The sequence below is a fragment of the Eutrigla gurnardus genome, assembly GCF_963514095.1.
Source record: "Eutrigla gurnardus genome assembly, chromosome: 22".
Taxonomy (NCBI): domain Eukaryota; kingdom Metazoa; phylum Chordata; class Actinopteri; order Perciformes; family Triglidae; genus Eutrigla; species Eutrigla gurnardus.
The window spans coordinates 10434854-10451325 of NC_139933.1; the positions used below are offsets into that span (position 1 = coordinate 10434854).

At 45.7% G+C, this 16472-nt stretch overlaps 1 protein-coding gene across 1 annotated transcript; it reads right to left on the minus strand.

Moving 5' to 3' along the window:
- Positions 1-4775: 4775 nt before the first annotated feature.
- On the minus strand, positions 4776-16070 carry LOC311033054 (ubiquitin carboxyl-terminal hydrolase 31-like). Its single transcript, XM_084040227.1, has 16 exons — positions 14758-16070; positions 12362-12499; positions 12079-12167; positions 11606-11698; positions 11383-11518; positions 11063-11213; positions 10697-10877; positions 10496-10607; positions 10317-10411; positions 9687-9764; positions 9414-9543; positions 9052-9171; positions 8743-8968; positions 8447-8605; positions 8212-8364; positions 4776-8102 (listed from the first exon to the last, which is right to left on the minus strand). Exons 1-16 carry the CDS (start codon positions 15310-15312, stop codon positions 6616-6618), a joined length of 3903 nt encoding a protein of 1300 aa, XP_083896353.1. The 5' UTR covers positions 15313-16070; the 3' UTR covers positions 4776-6615.
- Positions 16071-16472: the final 402 nt, after the last annotated feature.

Genomic DNA, 16472 nt, shown 5'->3' on the forward strand with positions numbered 1-16472 from the left:
CGCTGCCACTGTACAGTAATCCAGAAATCCCTGTTGCGCATGGAACTGTATATTGCCAGTGTTGTGTTTCACCAATGGTGTGGTGTCGTGAACGTGAATGTATTGTTACGCACACTCTCGATATAGAAAAAATATTTATTCGATCCTTTCCAGGAACAAAAAAGTAATCCAATGCGCTTGTAAATTAGGTAAAAAATGCCATCTTAACGAAGAAAATATCAAACAAATAATTTATATCAACAGTAGTGGTCAAAACAAAGTAGCCTATGTTACCAGGCTACGCTCATCCATCGGCCAACACAAACATTCGTCAGCCCCCATGACGATGACAAACGTCAAATAACATACGAGAACAAATAAGATAATAATACGAAATCATTTTGTCAGACAAAAACTTTCCATACTCCAAAGCCACAAATAAATTATATTAAAAGTAAAAACAGCAAAGTGACTGTAACAAATGGTCTTAAGTCATTCATGAAGAAAATAAAAATAAAATGCGAATGCATTTCATCACAAGGCTAAGCTTTACCGCAACCTCAGAAGTAGCCTAGGTATATTACAGTGTCATTTAATTGGCCCATTATGCCTAGTCAAGGTCAAGGCATGCACAATCCTGCAAGCAATTTTGGAAATTGGCACATCGTCAAACAATTAGGGTCTGAGTGGCTAAAATGTCATAAATGGACGCCGGTGACGGTTGTGAACGGTGGCAAAACTATGGCAGCGATACAACGCATCCTTGTGCTGAACCAAAGACGTCGCCGTCCTCGGAGCCGTTTAGTTGGAATACATAATTCCATAAGGATCAACTTCAATCCCATGGATATATTGACCGACGCTGCTATATTGCATAAGTTCCGACTACAACGGCAACAAAAACGCATGTGATGAAGGATGTAATTGGCTCAATCTCCTCCGCTGTTTCTAGATTTTCTAGATTTTTTTAAAAATCAGTATAGGCTATGGTAGTATGTTCGACCATGGTTAAATAAATGTTTAGGCCTAGAAGGATTTCTAGCAATGTTTTATTCGCAAACACTGCAATAGCCTACATTTTACAATATAGTGCTGTCATGCACCTGCGCATGAAATGGAAAATCGAACTCTGAGCAATCGATTTCAGCACTTTCTTTCTGGACAGCGCCGTGTACGTACGACGTAAGGAGCGTTTCTTCGTCTAAAGAAGACTCCTAAGAGACCGTTCGGGAACCACAACTACAGAGGTAAACAACTTTGGTAAGTCATAACGTAGGAGTCTTCGTAGCGCGCTAAGAGTGGACGTTATCGGGAAACCGGGCCCTGTATTATACACAGCATAATCACAACATTACCAATCAGGGAATATAAACATGGGATAGTGATACTTTCAATTATCAATTAATCCTTTATCCTTTTAAATGTATAAACCAAAATAATAAAGCACAGAATTCACCTGGTGTGGGATTTACTCCCCCTGCAAATAACATCTTCACAGTTTGCACTCTGAATTTAAATATAAACTGAGATGACCCGTCACTCGACCTACAGTTAAACAGATTGCCCTTTAAAACTGGTGAAATAAACAAACAGGCCTGTTTAGAGCTCCCTCTGGCTGGTATGGTCTTCGTTAGCCAAAGCTAACTGTACTCACAGTCTGTGTCCACGCGCGCGGCGTCACTGTCCCGCCGTCCTGCACGCGCACACTCACACACGGTCAGTAATCCCACTCTCGCGAGGCGAGTCTTCTTCGGCGGCTAACCCAAGGAACCCCGAGCGTCCCGGTAGCTCGGGGCGCTATTGAGTAGCATAACGTCCCACGCAGACTGCAGTGAGGAGCCCCGAGTCTCCCGACAGCTCCTCAACTCCACAGCACGTAAACCACAGGAGGAGTGGGTTTAACACGTAGCTCACGCTGTTAGCAAGGCTAAAACCCCCTAGTGATGCTAGCGCTACTGTTAGCGGCTAACGGTAAACTTCACGCTAACGTACACAAACCCCCGTAAACTCACTTCCATCGGCCAAACCTTGGGAACGGGAAGCCTCATAGAGCTTAAAGTTTGGTAACAATAATTACTCTTACGGTGAAAACTAGACATATTACTCGGAGCGTACGGCGAAATCTCCCTCCTCTATCGTTCGTATTTTTTTTATTTTTTTTTCTGCCCCGCTATATCCCGCCCCCCCGCTGAATGAATCATTATGATAGGGGGAGAGAATAATGAGCTCTCACCCTAACCTATGCTATAACCTATTTCACTGCCAGTTGACAACAAACAAGTTTTCACCAACTCGTGGAATGCGAGTAAAAAACTGCATATTAAATGATATCACTGTTTTGCGCATGCGTGGACTATGAGTTATCGCACACCCTGTACATTTCTACACACCTGCTTTTAGCATCGTTATCATTCTAATGACTGAGGTTATGAGTTAACCCAGTGCTACAAATAATATGTTCCCTTAGCCCTATGTTCCCTCAACTCTATGTTCCCTCAGAGATTAATGTGGGAATAGGGCTGAGGGAACATAGGGGTGACCCCATAAGCTAGTTTCTTACCAGACCAAGTAAGGCTGTAGCAGCAAAAGTGCTTAGAACTTTTTTATTTCGAGAATGAGCGAATAAGAAACAATTCATGTAATTTCCACTTGCTATAAGATATTGTCATTTAAAGATTTCTCATTTTAAGTAAATGTTTGAATGAAACTGGGCGAATAACAGCATCAAAACATTGGTAGACTAGTTGGTACTAGTTCAAGGTAAAGCTATTTCATGACATCAGTTAAAATGCTTTGTATTCTGTTAAAATAACTTTAGACCTGTAAATATCAATATTTCTGACTTGAGGGGTATTCAACTCAGCTGCTACCACCTATAAAGTTTTCCACCTATTAGTCACTCAATCATTTTTTCATTTTTTTTTTAAATCGTTTTCTGCCAGGCGTTTGAAATATCCTAGACGTTCTTTAGAGAATTGAGTATATCTATCAAATATCAGAGGGTGGACACAATACCATGAACAGCTGCATTATTCATGAAATAAGGTTCAATAACGCTGCAGCATCAGTTCGTCCAAATTTTAGAGGTTCAACTCCACAGTAGTTCGTATTTATTGCATTCAAATATGTGAGATAATGCGTTAAGCATTACATTGTTATAAATATATGTTGCAACATTATTGAATTGTCTTATATTGTGCTGTATCATAGTTGCGTTTATGACATTGTGGCTCCCCTCTGTTGCTGCACTGCATCAATCCATCCAAACAGCAAACAGTGAAAAAAGGGGGAAAAGCTTATCACGAAAGGTCCTGCTCGTCATCTCCTTCCATACAGAGAGGGTCTCAAAATGGAGACTTTGCGGCAGCACAAGAATTGAATTTTTCGGCCACAGGAGATACCAAGAATGGATTGATCAATACGATTAGATTGCTTTTCTCCAATGCATCAAGCACGTAGCAAAAGCAAAACATGTAAACGAATTCGGCATGAGGCAAAGAAGGTAATGTCATGGTTTGCGTGTTAATTTCAGATAAAAGTCGTTGAATTCTCCGCTGAGGTCCTGCTAATGGCATTCTCTTGGAACTGATACAATTGGCAAATGATTATTGATTTCTGCACTAGAGGAGGCTGGCTCCTTTACAGAGCTATCTTGCGCTGAGTTGCAGCCCGTGAGTTTTTCTAATTACATTCATACGTGCATATTAATGGAACGACCTGGCGCTTCTCCATCGAAATGCAAGACAAACCGTTCAGTTTTGATAAGCTATAGAAGGCAGAGCCTCCCTTGCTGCAGGTAAAGAGGCGCATGTTGCAGCCCCATTGCACCAAAGGGCATGTTTTAAAATTTCAACAATCAGACTGCACAAGAGGCGAGAAGTGGGGTGAAAATGTAATTCTCCAAACCGATGACTGTTATACAAAATTACAAGAATAGAAAGACAAAGAGGCGGCATTATCTCTTAATATGGCCAGCCTTGGGCCAAACTAATAAAACCACAATTGAATCAGCTCTAAATAAATGATGGTGCTGCAGTTTAATAGCGTATCATCTCCCTCACTGACAGCATTGGATTCGACTGTACCATATATCTTAGTAGTCCCACAAGTTGAAATTGAAGGGCATTTCTCGGGAACAAATTGACGTTGAGTGTTGCTTTATTACCCTCACAAATTATTTCTGTCTACAGAGTTTTTTTTATTTTTTAGGCAAACACTGAGCTCCACCTGGTGGAGAACATGAGCATTGCAAAAATAAGAAGGTGGCTGTACAAAAAGCTGCAAACGTAAAAAAAAAAAAAACCAAATCATCCAAAGTTACATCTGTCAACAAAAATGACTAATCGTTTTATTTTGTCGTTTGTCTTGCATTATTAAATCAATGCAAACACACACTGCTACTCCATAAAAAGATGAACACAGTACATGTCAAACATTACATTATATCACAGATTATGAATGAAAAAAAGAAAAGAAAAATTATTCTCATGCATTTGTGAAAATAAATAATTCCGCGTTGTATTCACACTTCCCTTTCATTTAATCAACATTAAGAGAATTAATGTTTATTACTTCATATACGGCATGTGATGTAATAGCACAGTAGCCACCAGGTACTAAATATAACACTTTATTTTATTCCGTGCCAGAAAGTCAGGTGGTTTGTGCGTTCTCCTCGATGGAGACATTCAGTAAATCTATCATTCTGATGTATATAACTGTAAAATTTGTATTCGGATGGGAGTCCTGTGCTTTCACAATAGAAAATGTACAGTTTATACGTCTTTTGTTGTTGGTTTTCTTTTTTTTTTGAGGTGTGGTCATACAGTACAAGAATGGAATTTTAAAAACAATATAAAATATGAAAGAATAACACCATTGCATTTTTTTTTCGGATCATCAAAGAAAAGCAGAGGACAGCATGTTTATAAAAGGCTGAGTTCAGCTTCTTGTCTTGAGTGGTCTAAACAGCTGTCAAACTGCCGTTCATTCTTGTATAAAACACTACTGTCTTTGAACCAGTGCCATTGGATGATAAATGAAAGTTGTCGCCGTATAAAAACTCTCCTGTTAAAAGTTGGAAATAGTGATGGGGGGGAAAACCTGAGACAAATGAATACAATACAGAAAACGTGAATTTGCAAGTGAGTCGATTTACTTTGAGAGGGTGAATGAGCAATACTTATCATTCATACAAAAATGTAGATTTTTTATTATTTTTTGTTGAAGAAATGTGCAAACAAAGCTTTAATAAAGGATGCCTTAACATGCTCTCTGATGCTGGCATTTGGAAAAATATACAGTTAGAAATATATACACATCCAAGAGTAGCGCGTACTCTACATACTCAGTGTGGCCATTAGCAAGAATCTGCTTGCATAGTTAAGTGCATGCATAAGCAAATTTATCATGCAACAACTGTCATATAAGTTCGTCAACGGGGGTGAGCTGTTCTCTCGGGGGGTCTGTCGGTGATCTACGCAAGCTAAAGATGTGCACAAGCGGTGACGTCACACGTGGAGACAGGAGACGGGCCTCTATGTACACGTACGGCGTTATTTGGACGAAGGCAAACCCAAGCTGTCTTTGAATGTGTGCGTATAGTGGCTCTTTTTTTTCTTTTTTTTTTTTACATTTACCCTGTGTTCATCTGAGAGGAATGTTTGGAGATGTCTGGCAGTCTGAAGAGCCCTCCCCGCGCTGACCAAAGAGTCGAGCCGGAGGGGCCCAGAGGTGGAGACGGGTGGGAGGTCGTCTAGGGGGTTTACAGGTTATTTACTGGTAAATAAAAACACGAAACATTAAAAATAAAAAAACATCACAAACTGACGTCTCCACACATTTAACACCAACGACACATGCTTCGTCACTGCGCCCCCCCCAACGACAGTCTTGATTCTGGCTGCACAAAAACACTTCGTCAAGGCTGTTGACTACATCGAGGAGCATTATGTAAACAGCGGTTTCGGGTTAAATAGGCGTAATTGTGTGTCGACTTGAAATTTACATTTTTTTCAGTGCTTAGTAAATATTAAAATTGATTTATAAATGGATCAACACCTGCAGTTATACAATTCGGATTAAATAATTGATTATCTGAGGCACTGATGTTCGTTGACATGTGGGCTCTCGATATTGGAGAGCTGCACATAAAGAGACGGGGTTTTTTTTTTTGGAAATAATTCTGCGTGTCACTGCTTCAGCATGTCCAAAAAATTGCCAGTAAAATTCCTTTGGTGACCGAGCAGTCCCTGTTTGAAGTTTTCCCTTCCACCATTATATCTGCTTTCCATCTTGTGCAAAAGTCACTCTTTTATGATGCACGTCTCCCAGCTATGCTACAGACAAGAACAAGGCAATAATGTCAATACATGTGCAGTCCATGCTTATTTATAATACAGTATAATATTCCTCAAAATCAATGCAATCCATACAAAGTGCTTCGTTAAAATCCATTCCTAAATAACTATATAACAATGCGGACGGTGCGTTTCCGGTATGGCAGCTGGTATTCAGTGACCACTGAAGAGCTACGGTGCTTTAAAGATGTTTCGTCAGACGCCGGGTCCGGTTTGATGGTTAAAAACACTTCAGAGCTGCACTAGAGAGATTTGTTATTGGACCTTTAAAAGAATATCACTTGGCCCTCTGGCTAGTTTGTGTAGAGCTGATGGGGATCTTCCTGGACTGCATTGTCTTTTTAGCAGGCTCTTTCTTAGGAGGGTCTTTGTTGGCGGAGGACTGGGCGGCGTCGCCTCCGGAGAGCTTAGACTTCGTGGAGGGCAGCAGTGAATGCTTAGCTGCAGTGGACGCCTTCGAAGAGTCCTTGTCTTTGGCCGTGGTCACATTAGCCTGGCCCTCTGAAGCCACTTTCTTGGGTGGGATTCCCTCTCTCGCTGCGTCCCCACCACCATCCGTTGGACTCACTCTAGCCTCTCCCGCCCCCGCTTTCCCACCGTCAGTCGACTTACGGCCCTCTTTTGGCCTCAGAGCCGTTTTGAAGAAGGACAAACCTTTGTCCTCCGTTTTACTGTTTCCTCTCAGCCCCCTCGATGGCGGGGCTGCGCCCGCCGAGGGAACGCCCACGCTCGAGGATCGCAGACTGGTCATGGACGAGCTACTGCTTGAGCTCCGGCCGGCTGCCCGGTTCTCCGCGGCGCGGCCAGGCCTGCCCTCCGCTCTGCTAGCAGCACTGGACCGGGGAGGCCCTCCGTGGTTAACCTTCTTCTCTGAGGCCACGTTATTCTGTGGGGATTCACGGCTCGTGCTCCTTTCTGCCACTTTAGTCCTTGCTGAGGCGGAGCTTTTCTCGCCTCCCCCTCTGGGCGATGTCCTCCTCTGAGGGTGCGAGCTTTGTGATCCCGGAGAACCGCTCTTCTTCTGTTGAGCGGAGTCCGGGTGCAAAACCTCCGGGGCTTGGGATCCTTTCTTGGAGGGCGTTGCGGTTCTCGAGGAACCAGCCTTGCCGGTTTTAGGCGGCCCCTCGCTTTTGTCCTTGGGGGTTGATGCTGATGCTGCACCCTTGGTTTGTGTTCGAGATGGTAGCTTGTCAACGGCTGGGGATGCGGGAGACAGAGAGCTGGATGACGTGGAGGACGTGGCGGGACGCTTCTTGGGACTCGCAGTCCTTTTAACACCGGCGCCATCTGCGGTCCCATTTCTTTGTTTTGGGTCCTTTGCAGCCGGCGCGTGACGAGGACTGAACTGTTCACCAGCAGCGACCACATTGTTGTTGTCCCCAGCCTGGTTGGAGCTCCTCTGCTCTGCCTGGGCCACAGCCTTGGAGTGAACCTGCTCTATCAGCCTCTTCGTGCCCGGATTACCATCCAAATCTGCGAGGGCAGACCTGCCCGCCGACGCTTTGTCCAGCTTCGGTGACCCGGTGAAGCAGGAGGCCGACAGCTTGGTATCGACCACTTCTCCTATCCTCTCCAGGGTCGGGGAGGAGGAGTGCGATTCCAGGGAGAAGCGTGAGGGAGAGTTGGAGCGGAGTTGGAGCTTGGCGGAGTGGGACCAGGACGGTTTAGTGCCGTTTTCACTGAGCACCAGCGGGCTGGCAATGGAGGATCTCGAGGAGAACGTTTGCCTTTGCATGCCCCTGACCGCCGGTCGGCTGGACAAGCCTGCATGGCGGAAAAAGACACGCATCAATGTAAGCCTCTTTAAGAAGTGAGTTATATTTCACACCTTCGGAAGCACTGAAAACAAGACAGACGGAGGAGTCTACATCACCATCATCTTCGCTCCGTTCGGCAGCGAACTCGGCTGACTCGGAGAGGGAGGCCAGCGAGGTGCGTCTGGAGGAACCAGACGAGGCCTGGCTCGGCGGACGGCTGCCCATCAGCCGACTGATCCAGTGCTCGCACAACGAGGAGCTGGTGGATCCTAAAGTCCCACACAGACAGCGGTTGAGCATGTATGTATATAATAATGAGAGATTGTTCAAGCTGGCATCAGTAAAGATTACCTCCCACAGAACTGTTGGCGGACCAAGATGGAATGGTGGCGCGTCTCTGATAAAACAGGATGTAACCCGTCTGTTTGATGACCTCATCTTCAGAAATGGGCTGAACCTCGCTATCATCGAAGCAATACCACTGTCCATCTATGGAGTTCTTACAGTGAGCTTCAAGAGACAATGCAGTAAAATATTAGAAATATCGTGGAAAGAAAGAAAATAAGTGAATAATTTTACTGTCATAGTCAAATTTTACATTCGGTGAATAAAGCTACTCTGTTTGGTTGTCGATGCTGCTCCGTTACCTGTGTAATGTCCTCCCTGCATGGTCCCATGATGGTTACATACTGCGTACAGATCATAAAGGTAGTCCTCCGGGTCACGGCCCATCCCATAAGGCCGTCTCCATGGTGACCAGTGGGAGGGAAGGCTCCAGCTGCTCTGGCTCCTCTTCACCATGTGCGGCGCCATGTCCATGCCCGTGAGCGGGAACTTCACCATGTTTTGCATCTTCATCCTTCGATCCCCGTCCTGAAGGTCGCGACACGTTTATGGTATTTGGAATTTTTAGAAATGGGAGAATTTCTGCACCTTTATTTACAAGACCTGCGTACCTGTCTAAAGCGTTTCAGGTGGAGTATGAGGATGTCCGGCAGGGTCCACAGACTGAGCTTGATGCTGCCCTGCTGGAGCTGCTTACAGTGCGGACATCGCCAGGCATCATCAGGGGCGAGCTGAAATGAATGTAAAGAAAAATCAGTTAATAAAGAGCAACTAAAGTCCCATTTATAGCAAAAAACAAAAGTAGTGGAAAAGTTTGTACTGCCATCTAGTGTTTGTAAATGTAATATAATCCAATAACACATTCTTTACTCAAACGAAGCAGCAATATTAGAGAGGATGTCACTGAATCTCAAGATGCGGCAAAGGATAAAAACCCTTTAATCCTAATACTGATCCGGCATCAGTGACCTACCTGTTCCTCTTTGGTGTAGAGTTGAAAGCACTGGGCGAGCGAGCAGGTCTGAGGCTGCAGGTGCTGCTCCTTCACTTGACGCACGCTTTCAGCATCTGGGATGTATTCATCCTCGGTTCGTTTGAACAGACTGTGGGCGGAGAACGGCACGAGTCACGGAGGGATCACACAGGACTACAGACGACATGCATTTGTTGGCGTTAAAAGGCAGAGCTCTACAAAGAGACGTCACACATCTGCCCCGAGATGAATCGAAGCGCTCGCGTCACTCACTAGTCTTTCGTCTCCTTGTCCCATTCGACAACAATCTTGACGTGAGGTGGCCCCCCGGGACCGCAGGACTTGTACGCCCTGTTGAAAGTTAGATGAAGAGATCAGCACGTTATATTTTTCATTTTAAGTCATTTGTATGCAGTACATAATGCGTGTTTTTTTATTTGAGACTGCCAAGAAAAGCCAGTGCTATGCCTGTAGGTGCATGCGACTGCAAAAAAAAGTTTCTCCAATAGTCACCAAGTTTGAAATTGCACAATCGATTGATACTAGATAGTCTCGGAGGCATAAGATACAATAAATGAAAAAAGAATGAATAAATATTAAGATCTGGCAAAGCAAACAGCAGTTTTTGTTGTTTTTTGTTTTTCTTTTCTGAGAGCAAATGTCATCTTTTCTCATTCCCCCTCACTTTTAAAAATCCATACCATCATCACAATCGCAGAGGTACGCATATTCTTAGGAGAAAAAATCTATAAAACCAGATGAACTATTAAACATCTCAGGAGAGTTTTAACACCAAAGAGTTGGCCTACATACTGTCGCTCTTCAATGGGCATGAACTCAATGCAGGGTTTATATAATGACTATTCAAGTGCCTCACCCCCTGGTGGCATTACGTGACATTACCTCTCCACAGAAGGATGACAGAGCGGCTGCTCCTCCTGAGGCAAGAGATATGTGATTCCAACCACTCCGACCACACGCAAAGTGAAGGGCCCTACCTACAGACCATCGGGGATGAGACGTTAACAACACAACGCAGAAACGGAAAGGTGAACCAAACTAAAAGGGTATGAAGCGAGCACCTGCACAAGGACTCCGGGGCGCAAAAGATGCCGCATCTTCTCCAAGATCTCTTTCTGAAGTACATCCCACGTCACCGTGCGCTCCAAATACAGAATAAATGGATTACCGAACCTGCGGGGATTAGAAAAAACAAACCTGCATCAGCTTTAGGGATTTCTTTTGGGATGATGAGGGAAAGCTTGAAAAGTGTTGTTCAATACCTGCGTCCCTGCTGTCCAGCGCAGGCTCTGTTGCACACCAGCAGGACAATCTTCTCAGCCTGTCCGCTGTTCTTATTGGGGCTCTGAGGCGGCGTTGTGGGCTCTTGTATTTGGGTGGAAATCCGGTTATTATCTGTGCCATACTTCAAGTTGTTCTGGTTGAGATTTGCATGTGGGCTCCCTGTAATGATAAGATGCAAACCATAAAGCAACAACAAAAAAATGTATCCGGTCAGTGTGTAGCAGCTCCCCCTCCCCCCGGAATAAAGCATTTCTACAATAGGAGTCCGTTCCTAATCAAATCTCGACTCCTACCGGCGTATTAAGAGCTAAACTAATTTGTAGGGAACAAACAGGATGCTGTACCGCCTCGCTTGGAGCGGATCTGCTCCGGTCTGAACAGCTCAGGTGTCTCGAAGGCAAAGATGGAGTCGCTCTCCTGAATGATCTCGAGGTCGTCGTCGTCGTCGCAGAAGGAGCGGTGAAAGCCGTCGAAGTACATTTCGGTGAGGACGATCTGAGACAGGGGGTCAAAAACAGGGTGTGGTTTGGATTCATTCTGAAAGTTAATTCTCTAACAAAAAGGAGATTTTTTTCTTCACTTAAAACACCTCCACCATCCCGTTTCACACATCATTTCTCATCTTTGCTACACTAGAAAGAGGACGTTCCAAATAAGGCAGCACCTGTTGGGCAGGGATTTTGGTCTCTTGGGCCACAGCTTGTCTCAGCCTGGATACGGTGCCAGAAAGAGGCACCGCCACCCCGACTCTCATGCAGTGGGAGCACTTCCCCTGGTACACCACTGTCACATACAGGGGCCTGCGAGACAGAAGGACCGCAATTTAATTGGCTGTTTCATAACCACGGCCAGACTTTCTCCCATTAAGATGTGTGAGATGTGCTTACCGTGTGTGAGGTACCGGGATTGGCAGTGAGATGCAGAGGAAAGGATCGAAGGTGTTGCTTTGTTTCTGGCAGTGAGGGCAAGTCAGGGAGGACCTAGAGAGAACAATACAATGTAGAGGGAATCATTTTAAAGAAACAGCTCAGGTAGATACGCCTTTTTCACTTTATCGCCCAGAGTTGATCATCGACACCACTCTCCTTTGAGCAGCAGGTTAGCTTAGCTTCAACGTGAGAAGTGCTAGCTGTAGCTTCACATCCATCTTCTTTGAAAAGTTTATTTCCCAAAATGTGGAACTATTCCTTTCCAGTAGTAGGGTGTTCACAAATTAAATATCTCATATAATTGGTGTATCATTATAAACATCAGTGCTATATATAACACACACACACACATGATATCCCTGGAGTTTCAACCGTCCGTAAAGAGTTTGTGTTCTGAGAGTATGTGCTGTACCATCAAATGAAAGATTCACCTGTATTGTGCCTGAAACAACTCCTGTACAAAAGAGCCAGGTGCTGGTAGTGGAGATCCTTCAGGGGCATTTTCCTCTTCGACGGGAGGCTGGAACAACAGGACAGACGCTGAACAATTATTTGGCAAACAAAAACAATACAATGCATGTTACATAACAGTGGCAGCCACCGGCAGCACAGTTTAACATTGTGACATTCATTTTATTACAATATTGATGCGTTGGGAGGGAAAACAGAAGAAGACATCCTCTCAAAACATCAAATCAATGTTCAGATATTTACCTTCCTGGGGGGTCTGACGTCCGGGTGGATGATGTGGTTGAGGTCTTCGTGAACTCTATCCAGCAACCAGAGGAGGAATTCCTGGGCGTCGTGCTGGGAGTTACCCTTGAACTGAAGGGCGCTCTTGGACACCACATTCTGCAGCAGGACGACAAAACAAAAGAGTATGGTTCAAGTGCTCCTTAGGAAAAAAAAAAAAAAAGAGATGGTTGTGTTGACATCATTGCCTCGTCATTAAATATTCAGCACATTTGACCAGGGTCGATCATCAGCACGATCCGGAAAAGGTCAGCAGAGGTGCGGGTGATGGGGGAGACGCAGCTGGCACCAGGAAGCTTTTTAAAACCAGGACGCGGGCTGAAAATGGACAGCTTGACCTCACTGACAATTAGCTGTTGGCGATGACAACAGTGTGCACTCTACAGAGCCAGGCTGGCGGTTATAAGGTCACCCCTACCGGCTATCAAATGTCACGCAAGGTCAAAGCTACGAGGGGACTGTGGACCGCGTGCCTTTCCGGGCCGGTCCCGCGGGACGCCCTTCCTCATTCTGAAGGCATGAGCATTGCAGCCTCAGCGTTTTCTACAAGACGTGGCGCAAACAAAGAGCCTTCCATCTTGGGCCGGGCTACAGAGGTCGTCTTTAAGGAAAGGTCCAAGCTCGCCTCAGTATACTCCTCGGATTATGAGCCCCATTTGAAGAATTGAGAATAAACGACATAGAGATTAAGATGGCGAGTGAAATGCGAACTGAATATCAATGATGCATTGTTTTAAGTAGCCGTACCTCTTTGAAAGGAGATGATCTTTACCGACATAATCCATGAGAAATTTGTGTGAATCATTTCTCTGTGCGTAGATTGAGGTACACGACAACATTAATCCTCAGACCAATTGCTTCTGGGAGAAAAATGGGCTCTGGGTAATTCCCCTGTGTCATTATTACCGATATCTTCCTAATGATCTTCTGAGTGCTGCTCAGTTTGGGTTCAGATTGTGGTCTGAGGGAAAGAGGTGCAAAAAAAAAACCCCTGTGCAGTGCTGAGCTGTAATGCACACGAACCACAAAAACAGCATGTTTCACTGAAGCTCAATTAGCTGCATTTAAATCTGTGAGAGAGCGGATTTCGAGTTGTTAGGATAGAAAGTGAATAACGTTTCTACCGCATGAACATATAAGGGATTTGTGCTCCTAAAAAGCAACAGCTTGAATAATAAAAAAGATGAATCACCACTAGCTTTTGGATATACTGACATGATTATTACGAATTAGACAGTATACTTGATAAATAATTTTTAATAAAGTTTCTAGAGTGCCTAATGGTCTGGGTTTGCACTTCATTTCTCTACCGAGTTAAACAGATTGGAGGTCTTTTCACTCCGGAGACAATAATCTATATCCAATCAGACAGTTTGTTCTTTGGCTGGGCGACCGAGGTAGGAAAAAAACAAAGTGGACAGAAATAGTAACACTTTCAAGAATAAGCAATGTGGTTTTTTTTTTGCGGCATTGATCAATTTAGTCCCTTCCCATTTCGTATTTTGAACTTTTGAAAGCAGAAAATAGGTTATGAGACATTTAAAAATAAAGTATCCCCGTTGTGAAAGAACAAAAACCTTTGTGACGGTGACAGGCAAACTTTAGACAATAAAGCCGGTTCCAAAAACGGATGAGTTTTATTTACAGCTCAGATGTCGGCCCAAAACAGCCAAGAAAGGAGTGTTACTGACTTCACCCATTTCATTTGTATTAGTCGATTAAAAGGCTGATTGTTAACGCTAATATTACATATATACTGTGTCAGAACTCTGTACTGTGCTGGAATATGATTGTCTACCAGAAACAAAACTAAGAGAATCCTGCCTGCTTTAGAGAAGAGAATAAACAGTAATGTGAGAGATGCTGCTACAGAGATGTGTGGACAAGCAAAGTCAAGGCCAGTGCATAATCACTGCGTCTGATCTGGTCTGCAATCGCTCTGGCAAATGAAGGAATTTCATGATATTAGACGGACTCACGTTAATATTCCTATAGTAACCAGTGGGACCAAAGCATCTAGATTTGGTGTTATAGTATTGACAGAACAGGGAACATATGGTTTCATTCCCCACTGATGATGCCACTAATCCCACTCCTCATGTATTAGTGCACAAAAACAACATTATAGTGACTTTTTCTTCTTTTAGGAATTAGACTTATGAACAATTAAGAAAAACAACAAATGTATGAAGCAAAGAGCAAAGATACGTTTCTCTGAGTGTAAAACTAGCACTGAAGGTATGGAAACTTTCCTCTATTCAGAATCTGATGTGGGTCAATGAGCTCCTCTACATGTCTTCTTCTGTGGTGAGATTCATGTGGCATTTAAACCCCTCCACTGACAGCTAGGAGCCTACCTTGAAGTCCCTGCTGTGCTGAGGCGTGTACTCGAAGGTCCACAGAGCCCGGACCAGACCGGACAGCTGCTCGGTCACCTCCCCTGCGTCCTGCTGCTGCTGCTGGCCCCCCTTCTTCTGCACCAGCACCCCGTTGGACTTGGCCTTGTCGTTGTTGCCGCCGCCGCCGCCGCTGCTCGTCTCGCCGCCTTTGAACTGCTCCAACGCCAGGTACTCGGCGAACAGCTCCGTGTTGCTCAGGCACTGCAGGATAGCGTTCATGAAGCAGGTGTTGCCGTGGTTCTTGAGCCCGGAGACGCCCGGCACCTTGTCCCCGAAGGGGAAACCCCCGCAGTCGCTGTCGTCGGACGGCAGCGAGCCCCCCGTGGTGGTCGGGGCCGAGGTGGCGTCGTCCTTCTCGTCCTCGGCGGCCTGCTCGTCGGTGCCGAAGTGAGACAGAGTCGACAGAGTCCGGAGAACTCTGTTCATGAAGCTCCCGACGGAGCGGACCGAGCTCCTCCGGAAGAGTTTTTTACTGAAGGATTTCTTCTCCTTGTTGCTGACAACTTTCGACATGATGGCTTCCTCTTTTTTTCTCTATTTTAACGCCTTAATTCCACAAAAGGGGCCCCGGTTTCAGAGCGTCGCCTCATCCCCGCGCGCCCACCGCTCCTTCGCGTGGTGACGTGTAGGCCCGAGCATACTTCACAGAGACAACAAGAGGGGATCACATCAAACCGGCCCGCTCGCACCAACACTGCGTCGGATTGCATAAACGGCCTCCGCGGGGAGAGCCGCTTCACGTGGACGCTCGGGGTCCCGGGGTGGTCTCGGTCCCCGCAGCCACCATCTCTAGCGGGTCCGGTCACATAACATCACCTGTGTCATTGTTCGGACGCCAAAACACGTCGTCGAGTGTCGGTGTCGGTGTGTGTGTGTCGGACATAAACATCAAATCAACCCCTCGCGGTTATAGGCTGAGATGTGACGGGATTCCTCATCATTTATTAAAAGAAACCGCAGCTCCACCCTTTTAAAAAAGGGCAATTTCTTCACCTGTGGGCATCGGATCCGCGGTGACGTTGAAAAACCCAGCCGCTACGGTGAGGTCTACCCGGTGGACGTCTTCCCTAGGTCGCCTCCGGAGCGGGCGCGCTCGCAGGAGCTCTGCCAAAACGGAGGAACACCCCGACCGGAGCTCCACAGCCCGCCGCTCGCTCGCGCTTCTCCGCCTCGGAGCATCTGTGTCGGACGCGAAAAGCAGCGCGGCTCGGTGTCCCCCATCCGGAAGTTGTTGTTGTGGTTGTTTTTTTTCTTCTTCGATACTTATCTCGTTCTCCGTGAGCCTTAATTCCTGCTGCGGGTGGGACTCACGGCGAGGCCGCTTCTCCCGTCTCCATCATCCTCCTCTTGTGGGCGCCGACACTGCAGGCAGGGCGGTAACGGCTGACGTCAGAGCCAAACACTGGTCCATGTTGGAGGAGAGAGCAGGTACAGCGGCATGTGATGCTGATGATGCTCCGTCCCCGCCTCTGGACGGCATGGACCCCGACGAGCGCCACTTCGGTACAGAGAGATCATCACAGCGTCATTTAGCAGGGAAGAGAAATAGAAATGATCCGATGCGTTCAGGGGTCGCTATAGACAGAACAAGCTGCAGGCTTACAGGAGCAAATGGTATAATTAGTCGGATTGTTAGTGCCCATTTAGCAGCGTTACAATGCAAATTGCACGTC